Source organism: Trifolium pratense, linkage group LG6, assembly GCF_020283565.1.
Source record: "Trifolium pratense cultivar HEN17-A07 linkage group LG6, ARS_RC_1.1, whole genome shotgun sequence".
In the NCBI taxonomy this organism is placed as follows: Eukaryota; Viridiplantae; Streptophyta; class Magnoliopsida; order Fabales; family Fabaceae; genus Trifolium; species Trifolium pratense.
The window spans coordinates 26,954,872-26,970,704 of record NC_060064.1 but is presented as its reverse complement, the minus strand read 5'-3'; the positions used below and the strand labels follow the sequence as shown (position 1 = coordinate 26,970,704).

Below are 15,833 nucleotides of genomic sequence, written 5' to 3'. Positions count from 1 at the left end.
TCTCCACATGGACATGTTGAGTGATTCATACTTGCACCCCCCTCACTATTTGTGCATCTGTATTAATTAAAGAGATTATGATGGTTAATTAATATGAGATTAAGAAGAAGAAGATGCAAGCCAAATTAATTAAGTTGATGAAAAAATAACCTGCAAGTGGAATCACCAGCACAAGGAACAGTGCATCCACATTTGTTGTCACACACTACCACATTTTTTCTCACTACTGTTTCTACTCTTCCTGTGTCTGTCATTATGTTTAATTCTCTTTCAAATGCTTCTTGGTTATATGCTACTTTGAGGCTTTTCAATATTCCTTGAATGCCTTATATATAGCTTGAAGGACTACGAAGAACATACTGCTATATGCCAAATGTCACCTTAAGGCAATGAGTGGCAACAATTTCAAATCCAATTCCTTAAATGGTTCCACGTACATACTTTGGATAATGACCAACTTCCTTGAATGTTGCAAAAGAATACGGTCATCTTCCTTGAATGTTGCAAAAGAATACGGTCATGCTAAACAGTACCCTCGGAGCAATGGGTAATGGTGTGAATTCGAAACTCCTTTGTCCAAATCAACAAATAACAAAGAGCGGAGCAAATATCAATAGCAACAAATACCAAGCAAGCCAAGCAATTAAAGTTCTAACAACCTAGGTGTGGATGCACAAACCACCAAGCAAAAACAAATAAAGAAAGAATAGATACCGAAAACTCTCCGGTTCACTATTCCAAGTTTGTTTACAATAGATAAAAATGGGTTACAAAATATTATCTACAAAGTTCTCCAAGAACAATCCTAGTTTCTACCAATTTCTCAATCTCTTCCCTTTGAACAAGAGATTTAACGAAGATACTAAGAAAACGTTCACAATTATTCTCCAAGAATAATATCCATTTTCTCTACTTTTTACTCTTAACTCAAGAACAAAGATGAACAATAAATCTCACTTTCAAGGTGTTTGTAATGTGTTTCTCATGTTGGGGAGTCCGGGGAAGCTTGGAAGAAACAATGGGTCAATGTTCTAGGATTCTCAAGAGAGGGAGACACCACATCTCCACCCAAAACCTTAAGGCATTAGGTTAATGGGTCACCTCTCTTATAAATCCAACATTCTTTCCATTCATAGTCAATGTGAGACTTAACCACTCACACTTGAAACCATATCATTTCCCCCCAAGTGTGAGTTCTCACATCCTATATTCGGTCCAAACCAGAATCCACTCCCGCTCCCCCACCAAGCTGAACCACGGCTATGATACCACTTGTTGAGGAGTCTAGGAGAAACAATTGGGTCAATGATCCAGGATCACAAGAGAGGGAGACGCCACATCTCCATTCTCCACCCAAAGCCCGGAGCATTGACCCATAGTTTCTTCCGAGCTTCCCCGAACTCCCCAACAGTGTCTTTCAAGGCATTATTCACTATTTTTAACATTATATTATCATTTTTATTTTCTTAACCATTATCTCAAAGACAGTGTTTACCATTTGTTGAAGAATATATATGTGTTCACATGCGCGCGTGCATATACTGTGAGAAATATTTGGTGGTCACACTCACACACCCCTGGTATCTAAACCGACTGAGAACTATGCTGCCGAGGATCCAAATTCGTCTCTAGACAAATTTCAAACCACATAATTTTTAAATCTTTTCAAATTTACCCCTTTTTTCCCACTCGGATTGATAAATCCAGGCGTATGGCTTTCATGAAATAAGGGGAGGTAGCGGTAAAAGTAAAAGTAGTGAGATAACTGAAAAATGAGTCCATCAGGCATCAGGCATAGGAATTAAAAGTAGTGTACTGATAGTAGTTCTTAAACAAATCACTACACTTATGGGGATAATCAAAACATGTCAACTATGTTAACATTCAAATATTAAAAATACAAAATGAATGTCAAACACCAATTTTTCCCATAATCCATAAAGGATACAATGATCAAACCCATTGAAAACAGGTACTCAGCTAGAACAGATTCTGTTGTCAATACCCACAGGTTACGTCTATAGCGCTGGTTTCTGCATGGTTAACACAAGCCAAAAAATAAACGCGTTTTTCAAATTCACTCCACCTAATAAGACTAATTCTGTAAAAGGAACATACTTGAAACATAATGGCATACTAAAGTTTCTAACAGGATCAAGACTTTGTCAAGCTGAACATGTTTCCATAAAATTTTGCCTGCTTTTTATTGTACTCCTTAACCTTTTCCTTCAAATTCCTGTACTCCAGCTTTACTTCCCTGATTCATATCAAGAACAATTACATTGCAGACCATACAACAGGTGAACAGAATGAAATATTTCCAAAAATCAAAGCAACTAATCTCAGTAATTAGCGGTGAATCACACTCAAAGAGGTTTATCTAGCGCATATACCTGTTGTCAGGATCAACCTCAAGAGCCTTTTTAATGTCAATTTCAGCCAAATCCAAGTCAGTTAGCTGTATACTTGCTTGAGCCCTTCTATATAGGGCTTTAACGTTTGTGCTCTCAATGTCCAAAACCTATCAATTCGCATAAAAAATTGTTATTTTTTATGCAAACAAAGATTAGTGAATTCTAAAGAATGAAGTGACTGTTTAGTACCTTAGTACACAACTTCTCTGCATCTTTGTACTCTTTCAACTTCAACTTGCAAGCAGCATTGTTTAATAAGGAAGCAATCTTCAAGGTCTTTGACAGCTTTTTCTCCTCATCACTGAAGGAGGAATCATACTCTATGTACTTCACAGCCTATAGTCAAGTATCAGCAACAAAATTATGTCACAGAAGATCCAAGAACACATGAAACAGTAAACAGATGTATTGTTTTTCGAATACCTTCTCATATCTTTTAGAAGCTCTTGCATATTTACCAGCTTTAAACAAAACATTTCCTTCTTCTTTCTTCTTACCAGCAGCTTCAATTTTCTCTTCAGTGCTCATATCCCAAGATTCCTTCTCCTGAGAGCAGAAAAAGATTACAATACTAGAAATAGATTACCAAATAATAAAACCAAAAACATGAATATTAATAAGTAAAAAAAACAAGTGTGTAGAGAAAGAAATCAACAAAGTATAAGTTTCTAATACATGGCATCATGTTTAAGCCTTTAAGGTACATGATCTAAAAAACATGTACCAGTATCAAACTATTCGGATTGGGCTTATTTGAACTTATCTACTAGCATAAACCCGGCATTGAAGGAAGTTGGATGAGCCAACTACACCTGTCGGTGAAGTTGCGTTGTGGATGACAAAGACGGTTCTCGTTAGGAATTTAGGGCACTAGGAGGTAGAGGAATCCAAGGTGCACAAAGTGTTCAGGGTCGGGGCCCTTAGGGTTCGTGACAAATTCAGAGGTGTGCCTCACAAAGCAACAGAAGTCTAAATATCGTCTTGCATAAGGATTCTGAAAGCATGGGCTTGTTCTGCTCAATGAGGGAGAAGGCAGGAAGCATTTGGAAGACTGGAAAGGGAAAGGTGGAGGAAGTTTTAGGATATAGAATAGGGAGAATTAAATAGAAAGTTTTTTTTTTAAGCAATTAATTAGAAAGTTAGTTAGTTATTTGTTTAGTTAGAGAAGTATTTCTATAAATAAATAAGGGAGTACAATGATAGAGAGGGGTATCTTTTGAATATTGTAAAGTGAATAAAGTATTCTCGTGAAGGGGAAACCCTTGAAAGAGAGATTCTCTCACATTCTATCATATTTCCTAAATAAAGTATTCTGTTAGACAATATCAGAATCATATGATTATGATTGAGCAGCAGTTACACTTATATATATTATATAAAAAATAGCAGCATTTATGGGAAATGATTTCTGTGATTATTAGGCCAGATTAGTGTACTGATTCACTCCCTTCTATTCTATTTATACCTCACTTTTATCAGTTTCAATCTCAATGAAAAATACCACGTATCTCCGCATAGCACAAGATCAGAACTATCAGCGTCGCCACCCATGAAAGAAAGCAAACCAGAGGGTTCAGCCAACAGTTTGGTTGAAGGGAATGCTCTTCCTATCGCCGGTTACAAATTGAATGGCCGGAATTATAATCGATGGGTGCTGTCAGTCAAGATCTACCTTCAAGGGATAGCGAATGAAGGTCATCGGAGACTCCAGGTGTCCAGAAAAAGGCAAACCCAAACTCGAAAAATGGCAGCTCAAAAATAGTTTCAGTCCGAGTTATACTGTGTCTAGCTGCAAATTTAGATGTTGATCAGTTTTCTTATTTAATATATCATCAAATATATTTTTAAATTGTATTACCAAATCATACAAATTTTTTATCTTTCTTCAAGGTTAATTTATTAAATAATAGTACCAAATAAATTTATTAACTAAAAAAAGGTCATCTCATGCAAAAACAAAAAGAAAATACAATGGGCCTTTGGATGTTGATCAGTTTTTTTATTTAATTTTAAATATTTATTTAATAGATCACCAAATAACAAATGGTTTCGTGGTGTAGTTGGTTATCACGTCAGTCTAACACACTGAAGGTCTCCGGTTCGAGTCCGGGCGAAGCCAAATCTTTTTCATTATGCTCTTAATTCATCTCAATTAATATATCACCAAATAAAACAGATTTTTACCAAATACAAATTTTTTATCTTGATTTTAGGTTAATTTATTAAATAATATATTACCAAATAATTTTATTACCTAAAAAATGGTCATCTCATGAAAAAGCAAAAACAAAAATACAATGGGCCTTCGGAGCCCATCTCTTTTTTTTGTTTTTTTTTGAACCAGCAATGACAAGCCCATCTCTCTTATCTTTCCTATCCTTGGGAAAATGTCACTGTAGCACGCAGGAAAAAATTACAGAAGGAAGACGAGGGGGTGAATGCATTCTCTAAAATCCATGCCATAGCACCATTAAAATAGAAATTGAGAGTAGCCAGGTGTGAAGCCAAGTGAGAAGGAAAACCAACAACAATCATAAAGGGGTAAAACAGGGAGAAAGTTTTGATGTCTCTTGCATCAACGAGAATCGATTCTCTTAAAATTGAAATGCTAGGAATAGCAGCATCAAGTCAGATGCACGATTTTAGCAAGATGCACAGCTACAGCGAACAACGAAATGGAGAACCAAACATAGCAAACACAACTAGACGTGAGTTGGAAGGTTTCACCGCCAAACCAAACAGAGAATTTGTAATTATCTTACTTGATGTCCACTGTTGATTGCCCCTAGCATGTTACAGTAGAGAAGTGCTAGAAACACTCTCTAACACTCTTTAACACTCACTTTCTTATTGGGTGAAATAGATGTTGGTCGCACACTTTGAAAATGGATCCCACACAAAGTGATGAGGCCACATTGATTTCACCCAATAAGAGAGTGAGTGTTGGAAAGATAGTGTTTTTAGCACTCCTCATTATAGTATAATTAAGGCGGCAAGGTTTTATGGCTTTTCTAAATAACAAAATCTATAATACAAATAATATTAAAGCAAAACTTAAATTCATGACTCTGTTATTAACATACCTTATCAAATGCCACTAGTTCAACTTCATAATAGACAGTTGAATTAGAAGGAATTACAGCCAACTCCTGCTGGGACTCTGATGAACCAAATGCATACTCAGGAGCAATAGTCAGTAATGCTGCCTCACCCTTCTTCATAGTCATTACAGCTTTATCTAGTCCATCAATGACTTGCTCTGTTTCATGTTACAACACATCAAACACTAACATAACCAAAAGAACAAAAAAATACTTGATTCAGAGGAATAGGTATTAGGTAAAATCATATGCAGATGTCAAGTTACCCTCATCTGTTTTGAATTCAAACAGCTTCTCTTCATTGTCACGGCCCTTTTCAAAAAAGACAGTACCATCTTGCAGCTTACCAATTAGTTTCACTGGGACGGTACAAAATAATGAAAAATAATATCAGTAAAATGTACTAAGTACATAAGTAAAAAGAAAAGTCATCCTTCGCATTGATTAGCAATTACATTTTACAACGGCCCCTTCATTTGGACGCTCAAATCCTTCCCCTTCCTTGAGGATCTTCTTTATGACCTTCTTGTCGCTAGTCACATCTGAAACAGTCTTCCAAGAAACCAACTCAAGTGTAATCTGCAGTGATGCATTTGGTGGAACTGCACCTTCATCACCACGCACTGGCTTCCCCTTCTCGCCAAATCCATCTATGACACAACAAAGAAATCGATAAAACTTTTTTAATATATAATAATAATGATATGTAGCAACGAGTATAAAATACCACGAAACCATTCAGTATTCTGTACGCAACTTACATTGAGGCTTTACTAATAAAATCACTTTCTCTCCCTTCTTCATGGATTTAACAGCCTTTGAGAGTGCAGGGCAATAATGACCTATTATAGATTGAACGTCAATTTAAGATACCTATAGATAAAAATACAAAAACGTATTTTATCAAAGTTTACAGGCACTGACCTTCACTGACAGTGAACTCCACCCCATCCGACTTTGCTACAACCTTTCCATCCTCGAGACGAACCTCATAATTAACTGCATTGATAATCAGTAAAATGAATGTATAGTACAGAATATGCTAACTAATGCAGGTATCAAATAAACTGAATTATATGAGATGTATATATATACCCAATACTTCATCAGGATCCTTGGGATTCTCCCATTTCTCCCCCTCAGTAAGTATCCTCTTAAATATACCGCCATCTTTACATATGTCCTTCACACTTGTCCAAGACAACAGCTCAACATCAAATTGGAGTGTTGCATTAGGAGGAATTGTTGGAGGTGAACCAGATACACCATAAGCTAGCTCGGGAGGGATGGTGAAGAGTGCATTTTCACCTTTCTTCATGGTTTTAATACCTTCATCCCACCCTTGAATTACTTGCCCTGCAAACCAGTTACACAAATTTCATTATAATTTTCTAATATTTAACCTGTCAAATCAAATTACATATGAAATTCACTATAAATTTGTGAGCCGTTACTTATAATCTAAGAGCACTACCAAGGTTTTTCAAAGAAGAAGGTTATCCTGACGTAGGTCTGCTTCTGGCTTGGATCAACTTAAGTTAAATGGACTCTCTATCAACCACTGGTTAAATATTTTATCATGATTTTCTAACAAACACTGATTTCATTCACAGATACTTTGCGGTGAACTGAGCATAAGCATGTAATACAAAGTATATAGTGAAATGAAAAACATTCATTATATTAAAAACACAAATTACTCAACACTACTTAAAAAAATAACAGTTATACAATAGAAAACATTTAATAAAGTAATATCATCAAAATTTATTACACTTTTATCAAATTACTTTCTTCCACTATTTTGTTTTTTGAGGTTATTTCCCACAACCCAAGTAATAGCTTTGATCGATGAACAATAAAAAAAATTGAAATATACCCAGATCTTTTATTGGTCCGCTCCTATACTGTCCAACATGGGGCAATCGTGAACGATCGCAGCTTCGCGTAGCGGACTAGCTGTCCACTGCAATGCATTTTGCAGGCGAGCCACATTCTGCAGGCACAGCATTCTAACCACAAATCACACTTGAAGTACAGTTGAATTGCATTGTGGCAACCGCCATTAGGTTTTTTTTTTTTTTTTTTTTTAAGAAGGCAACCGCCATTAGGTTAAAACTTCAAAATCTCTAAATTACCCTTTAATTAATCTGTTAAGCTACTTCTGTTAGAGTTTTTTGGTCATTCTGTTTTATTATACGTGCAACCCTACCTCTTCTTCACACTCATTCATAAAGACCGGTGTTACCTTTTCTTCTGTGAAGCATTTCTTCTCTTTCACTGTTCCCTGTGACAGAATACCAGCGGTTCATGTTCACTGTCCTCTTTGTACTCGGTTTTCATGTAGTCTCTGTTCATCTCCTAAAACATATGTTTTCGGTTTTCAAGTAATAGTTATGTCATGTATTGATTTTTAATGTTAGTGAGAAATAATAAAAGTTAACTCTCATTATTTTCTATTTTTGAGTAATAATGTATTCTGATGGTATTGATGTTCATATACTGTTTTTCAGCCTTTGCAATAGCCGTTATCCCACTATCTACTATACCACCTCAGCAATTTTGGGGTCAAACGCTCCGCACCACTATCCGAGATTAACAACATAATTTAACTCATCCATTTAGTCTCACTCTCTCTTTAGTCTTTTTTTTTTTTTTTGGTACAATTCTCTCTTTAGTCTTTATTGATGTAAATGCAAAATAATTGATTATATAAATACAGTAAAAAATAAGCAGTTAATGAAACAATTGAAATTTCAAAATAACTGATAAATAGTAGAGAAAAAAGAATATGTAATGACAGTATAAAATAATTTTACACTGTCAACCAATACCAACCATGTTTTCCGCCACATCACCCCACTAAACTCCACTTTCTTAATATGATGTGGAAGAATGTTTCATTCTTATTGGTTGTCAGTGTAAAATTAATTTACACTGACGGTGCATAGTTTTAAACTCTAAATAGTATAAACATTTTTTCCCTAAAAATGGACAATTGTTTCCTAATAAAGTATATAGAAAAATGCTACTTAATCCTCACATTTTTCATAAAAACTCTGTTAGAAAAATTAAAAATACACTACAATAGTTGTTTCTCACAACACACTATCCTAAATAATAGATTTTCACACAATTAACATAAAAATTTACTCATTACAACAAAATTACACTTACAGTTCTAAAATCTAACAAATACCTAAAATCCAGATAAACATGGAAATTGAAATGAAATTACATCACTGACCTTGTCCAAGCGTGAAGCTGAAAGGAGAATCTCTATCACGACTCGAATCAAATTTTGTTCCATCAAGCAAAGTCCCGGTGTAGTGAACTATCAACAATTCAACAAAATTAAAAAATGGAAAATTCATAGGCAGAAAGATGAAAACGACGTCGTAATTATTGTTATCGTTGTACCTTGAACTTCATCTCCGAATTCAGGTGTATCCCAACCTTCACCTTCCTTGAGAAGCTTCTTCTTGAGACCACCATCGCCGACTTGTCTCTCTTCGCCTACCTTGTCTTCAGGGAGATCGAAATCCTCGTTGATTTCTTCGGCTTGAGGGATATCGAAATCTTCGTTCATGGCTTTTGATGTTCAGAATCTTGGAGTTGAAAGTGCAAGTGGTTGTGGAGAAGGAAAAGATGTGAGTTTTGATCTTAGTTTGACTGTGTGAGGTTCGGTCACAAAGAGGGAAATACTTGTGCTAAAGAGTAAATATTGATGATAAGTTGACTTTAAAGGGAATGACTTGGGTCGCAATTGTAGAAATTAATCATTCGAGTTTTATGAGATTAAATGAATAGTTTTAACTTGTTGTATGTTAAAAGTCATCTGTATTATCTCATTAAGCGTTGTTGGTTAATCAAGATTGATTTTTGGTTTACTAATTACATCAGAACGTTTCCGCGGTCGAATCCATTTTGAATTTGATAAATGTATTGCTTGTGAAATATGTGTTCGTGTATGTTCTATAGATTTACACCCCTGCCGAGCTTAGGTGGAAGGCAAGGAAGGCCTCCTTTCGAGGGGGTCAAGCCATCAGTGAGATACCACTTTGGAAGAGCTAGAATTCTAACCTAGTAATACAATTTTATTTTATTAATTTAAGGAAAAAAGAAAAACTATTTTTATTTTTTCGAAGTAAATGAGTCGAAGGCTCACAACAAACTAAGACACCTAAGAAAACTTCAAGCGAGTTACCGCTAAAAAATTGTGAACAACATGAAAATGAAATTAAGTTTTTTTTTTAAGGAAGAAAATAAGATAGAAACACTAAAATTTGTTTGTCAATATTAAAAAGGAGAGTGGTTATGGTGCATAAGTTTTTTCCTTATGCATTATGCATAAATAATGAAAATTGCTTAACACCCCCCCAAATTGCTTAGCGCACCCCCCATATACTTAGCGCACCCCCAAATTTTCATGTGCGCCCCCAATTTTTTTCTTCCGCACCCCCCGAAATTTTCTTGCACACCCCCCGAAACCATTTTTTTTGTGAAATGGTTTCACATTAGATGTACTTATAATACCAAAATCATTTTTACTGTCGAATGGCTTTAGAGGATTGTAATCCAACACCATTCAGCTTCTGGAATGGTTTTGTGTTATTTATGTTGGGGGTGGGGGGCGCGCTTAGCAATTTGGGGGCGCGCAAAGCAATTTGGAGGGCGATAAGCAATTTAAGGGGTGCGCTAAGCAATATAGGGGGCGCATTAAACAAACTGGGAGGCGCGCTAAGCAATCTGAGATATTTATGCATGGTGGCTTATGCACCATAACTTATGCCATTAAAAATAGTACAATGCCGGATAATCTAAATTTCAAAACCATCGTAACATTGTTCATATTGACAAAACATGGTTACAAAAAAAGTCTATGTACTATCAATTGCTATCGAAAGAAGACGAACATGTTAGAGCAAGAACTTTATTGAAAAGATAATGTTTTTAGTTGTCACAACACAACTCACCCGAGAGTTAATGTTGAAGGGAAATAAACTTTTTATGGGAATATAGGTGTTTTTCCATTCATCACCAAAAAATGGGCAAAGAGAAGCAAAAATTGGCCACTCATCTTATCACAAAATCCACCACCTAAATCAGTAGAGAAATTAGTTGAAAGTTAATTGAAAAAAGTTGTTCATACCATAAAGGAAAAGTGACAAGGAGATGAAAAAATGGATTTAGAAATGGCATGTTTGTTTTAGATTTAAAAAAATTTACTTCTTCTTTGTATTTTTAAAAATATATTTTCTAAAATCGCTTTTCAAAATATTACAAGATTTTTTATATTTGTCTTTTCTAAATTTAAACACTAATTTTGACATCATATAACATATACAGACATTATTGAAGATTAAAATATAGTCAAAATCATAATTTTTTAAAAAGGTTGTATTTCAAAATTAAATGATTTTTCAAAATTTCGATATCCAAAAAAAGTTTCAATAAAATGATCAAATACCTAAAATAGTATTTTAAGAATAACTATTCAAACCAAATTTTCATTTGAAGCATTTATAAAAAAATTCTTTGTAAATTGATTCAAAAAAAATTCTTTATAAAAATTTTTTACACAAATTTTTAAACACTATAAGAATATATTTTAAAAAAAATCTATAACAAGCAGACCCAATATATAAGATGTCACATTAATGTCTAATGAGAATGTCTCGGGTCGTGTCAATCTTTGTCTCATGGAGCTGTTTCTTGGTGTATGATGGGCTGAGCGTTTTTGCTTCGAGTTCAAAAGTTAGCGTCCGGTGACAACTTTTTGGGTCGGGTGGTGTCATCTTGGGGGACTTGATGTACTTGTATTTGGTGTTTATCTTCGGTGTTCAATCTATATACAACACCATGTTATGTAGCTACTTTTTACCAGTCTTTGTTCGTCTAGTACAAAGACCCGGTTAATAATATATTTTGCCGTTTCAAAAAAAAAAAGTCCAATGAGAATGACAAAAAATTCATCAAGTTGCCACACAAGATGGACTTGATATCCGAGTGATGTGTTAACCTCCAAATTCGCCTATTTAAACATCTTAGACCTTGGTTTCTTCATTGATGACCTAGTTGAAATAGTGAAAAAATCATTTGAAATATTTTCCTCCAATATAGATGCTAAGATTATTTTAACACTACAAACATGAATGATAAAGGAAACCAATTTTAAACAAGGTATGATACATAACAATTAATCAATGCTAAATATATCTAATAGCTTAAAAATAAATTTATATTTAGGGCTATTCTAAGGGGGGTGTATTGGATTGGGATTTCATGAGACAATTTTGGCAAAAAAAGTCTTGATGATTTTATGAGATTTTGTTGGATTATATTGATTTTGTGAGATTTTAAAGACTTTTTTACAGAGACTTTTTTACAATCAAGATTTTTAACACATGATTTGAATGGATTTTGAGAGATTTTTTTCAAAAAACTTTTTACAATCAAGATTTCATAATACTTTATATATTAAGAAACTTTTGTATATTAGGCAAATTTTAAAAGAATCAATAAATTTTAATAAAAGAAATTATATTTTTTTGGGAATCCAAATTTTTAAACAAAAAAAAAGCCTTACATTTTTTTCACGTATATGTTTCTAATCACAAATAAAAACCATTATCACCATTGATGGGAAAAGAAGCAGATGAAGGTAACGAAAAAAAAATTTGCCGTAAAAAGTTGTATTGAATCAAAAGTTTGTAAAAAAGATGTAGAATTTGTTAAAATATTTTTTTGCAAAAAAACATATTTGATAGAAGAAGAAGAAGAAGAAGAAGAACTGATATAATGATGATGAAAGTAAAAAATCTTGGAGAGTTTGAAAAAGTCTCAAGTCTTTTGGTGAGATTCTTGAACAAATGAACAAAAAGAAAAGAAGAAGGAGTGCAGTGATGATGAACTATGAAAAAATAAAGAAAAAAAAATTTGATACAATGATGATGAAAATAAAAAGTCTTGGAGATTTCAAAAAAGTCTCAAGGCTTTTGGTGAGATTGTTGAAAAAGTCTATCAAGTGTATTTTCAACTAAAAAGTCTCTCAAAATCCATTCCATAGAAGAATCCATCAAAATCGGTAAACTTTTGAATACCAGTAGACATTTTAAAAGTAGTACCAAATCTCAATTGAATACCAACGGATTTTATTGCCCTGAAAAAAAAAATCATGTTTGTCTTAATTGAATACCACAAGATTTATTTAACTTTTGTAAAAGTCTTGATTGAATACCTCAAGATTTTTTTGTCATAAAAAAGTCTTTTAAAATCTCATGAAATCTCAATCCAATACACCCTCCTAAGACGTACAAACGAAATACAATAGAAATTATTAATTTAATTCCAGTAAAATATACATTTATATAGTACATTGTTAGATTATTTTATTTGATTGTTTAACTTAAGCTCGATTTTACCGTGTTAAATTTTGAGCTCATGGTTTATAAGGTCATATGACAAAAAAAGACTTGGCATAAGTTTATTTTTCTGTCAAAATAAGCTCGTATGACATTAGACTTGTTTGCCAATATTTTTTACTCATAAATTCACAGATTACTTTTACTAGCTTATTTTGATAAACTAACTTAATTAACTTATATCTTAAAGCTTATAGATTAACAATTGTTTTCTCCCAATTCTACGGCCGTCATATTCCTTGAAAAAAAATTAAATATTAATTAAAACATATATTTTTATGTCATTTAATATTTATATTTAGATTGACCGCTAATTTTAGCCAAATGCATCCATGAGTATTTTAAGTGTTGCATTTGTAACGATTTTTTTTTTAAAAATTTTTTAGATAACAAATAGTTTTTTAACTAATAAATCGCCTTTAAGTTTCTAATTTCTTGCACCATTATCCTTCTTCTGGTTATCATCCCTATCAGTTGCGTCTCAATTGTATGGGCCTCATGATTTACATCAGATTAAACCTCAAATTTATCATTGTCAATAACAAAATTAAAGAATTAGAAACTTAAAAGACTTATTTATAAACTGAAAAACTTAAAGAACCTAAACGCGAAATTTAAAGGACCCGTGAATATATTTGACTCTAATTTTATCCTCCTCTATAAACTAACCTTATAAACTATTTACTCTAATATTATCATCCGTTTGCTATTTTTTACCAAGCTGAACTTAAATACAATAACTCTATTTGGCAATGCCGAAATTTAAACATATAACATATAACTTATAAGTTCATATTGAAGAAAAAATTTGTTTGTGAACATTTTATCCTCAAAATTTTATAGCTTATTTTGATAAGCTAAGTTATAAGCTAAATTACTCCCTTTGTCCTAAAATATAAGAAAAAATTAATCAACAAAAGTTGATATTTTTGGTGTAAATTTTAGTCTAGATACATAAGTTTTTGTTGACTCAGTTTTACTTATATTTTGAGAAGTCCTTATTATCTATTATCTTTTATGTTGTCTATTATAAACTATAGGCATTAGCTATGCCTATAACTATTGTTTTTAGCCCATTTGTCTATAAAGCTTATACAATGTGAGATTTTTTTTTTGTTAGACAAGACTCCGTTTTGGTCCTACTTATTTTCTATTTTTTTTCTTAAAAGTAATAAAGAAGTAAAAATTTGTGTTTGAACAATTTTCTCCTTAATTTTTTTTTTGTCAAGATTTTCTCCTTAATTCTACTTCTTTACTTTATTTTTCTAATTTTTTTAAGGAGAAATATGACCAAATACAATTTTTTACTTCTCTATTTTTTGTAAGGAGAAGTAAAAAAGTTGGAAAATAAGTAGGGTCAAACGAGGCCTAATACTCCCCCGGCTATAAATATAAGCAAAAATGAATTTTTTAGATTCATTAAATAACCGATATATTTGAATTATAATACATATCAGATATATCTGTTATGCAATAAATATAAAAAATTGCACTTTTATTTATATTTGTTTGTGGCCAGAAGAAGTAGACACACATGAATTCAAAAAAAAAAAAGTAAAAAATAAAATAATTAATTAATATTAACGAATGTGACTAAATTATTTATGGTTTGCAATTTTTTTCTCATTTGTGTTGTTCGCCCAAATAAATTTAATTTGGGATTGTGGTGTTTGCTCATACCTATGTATGTGTCTCCTGACTTAGCTTCTTCGAATTTTTTTTCAAAGTGCACCTGTCATTAGTCAAATACACCAAAATATCCTACCTGGGAAAAAATTAACCGAAATGCCCTACTGCTTTTCTGTGAGTGGAACGCGCCATCCATAGGTTAGTGACCCTAGGAAGGACGCGCCATCCCCACATTAGTGTCCTAATGAAGGACGCGCCATCCACAGCTCAGCGTCCTGAGTTTGTTTTTTTTTTTTTCATTTTCGTTTTTGAAGGTAAGTGGGTAGGGTTTTGGAAGGGTTTTGAGGGTTAAGGGTTAGGAGGGTTTTGAGGGTTAAGGGTTAGATGGGGTTTTGAGGGTTTAGGGTTTTTTTTTTTTTTAAAAGAAATTATTGAAAAAAATTATACAAAAATTATATTAATTAATATAAACACACTACAACAATTTTTTTTTTTTTTGACATTTTGTATTTTTAGGGTTTTTAAGGGTTTTAGTTTTTTTTTTTATTATATATATTATGTTTCTATTTTACTTGTTTATCAACAAAACAAAATCGTGCAATAATAATATTTAATATTATTTTTTACAATATTTTTTACAATACAATATTTTTTATTGTATTGTAAAAAATAATATTAAATATTATTATTGCACGATTTTGTTTTGTTGATAAACAAGTAAAATAGAAACATAATATATATAATAAAAAAAAAAACTAAAACCCTTAAAAACCCTAAAAATACAAAATGTCAAAAAAAAAAAAAATTTGTTGTAGTGTGTTTATATTAATTAATATAATTTTTGTATAATTTTTTTCAATAATTTCTTTAAAAAAAAAAAAACCCTAAACCCTAACCCTCAAAACCCTATCTAACCCTTAACCCTCAAAACCCTCATAACCCTTAACCCTCAAAACCCTTATAACCCTTCCAAAACCCTTCCAAAAACCTTCAAAAACGAAAATGAAAAAAAGAAAAAAACAAACTCAGGACGCTAATATGTGGATGGCGCGTCCTTCATTAGGACACTAATGTGGGGATGGCGCGTCCTTCATTGGGACACCAGGCTCTGGATGGCGCGTCCCACTCACAGAAAAGAACCAGGGCATTTCGGTTAATTTTTTCCCAGGTAGGATATTTTGGTGTATTTGACTAATGACAGGTGCACTTTGAAAAAAAATTCTAGCTTCTTCTCTTGGATCCGTCTCTCTCCGTTGCTGGACAGC

The 15,833-nt window shown here is 32.8% G+C and overlaps 1 protein-coding gene and 1 non-coding gene across 2 annotated transcripts; one reads left to right on the top strand and one right to left on the bottom strand.

Moving 5' to 3' along the window:
• Window positions 1-1,795: 1,795 nt before the first annotated feature.
• Window positions 1,796-9,299, bottom strand: LOC123888277 (peptidyl-prolyl cis-trans isomerase FKBP62-like). The gene is made up of 13 exons (XM_045937274.1): window positions 8,936-9,299; window positions 8,763-8,849; window positions 6,611-6,871; window positions 6,440-6,514; window positions 6,277-6,357; window positions 5,971-6,165; window positions 5,782-5,874; window positions 5,498-5,673; window positions 2,838-2,960; window positions 2,604-2,750; window positions 2,394-2,521; window positions 2,119-2,257; window positions 1,796-2,033 (listed from the first exon to the last, which is right to left on the bottom strand). Exons 1-12 carry the CDS (start codon window positions 9,102-9,104, stop codon window positions 2,155-2,157), a joined length of 1,638 nt encoding a protein of 545 aa, XP_045793230.1. The 5' UTR covers window positions 9,105-9,299; the 3' UTR covers window positions 1,796-2,033; window positions 2,119-2,154.
• Window positions 4,460-4,533, top strand: TRNAV-AAC. The gene has a single exon. It is a non-coding gene; the product is annotated as a tRNA-Val (tRNA).
• Window positions 9,300-15,833: the final 6,534 nt, after the last annotated feature.

Coding starts and splice junctions, on each gene's coding strand:
- LOC123888277 (XM_045937274.1), bottom strand. CDS start 9,104: ATGAACGAAGATTTCGATATCCCTCAAGCCGAAGAAATCAACGAGGAT. Junction 6,358..6,439: donor GGAGTTCACTGTCAGTGAAG/GTCAGTGCCTGT, acceptor AATCTATAATAG/GTCATTATTGCCCTGCACTC. Junction 2,258..2,393: donor GAGGTTGATCCTGACAACAG/GTATATGCGCTA, acceptor GATATGAATCAG/GGAAGTAAAGCTGGAGTACA.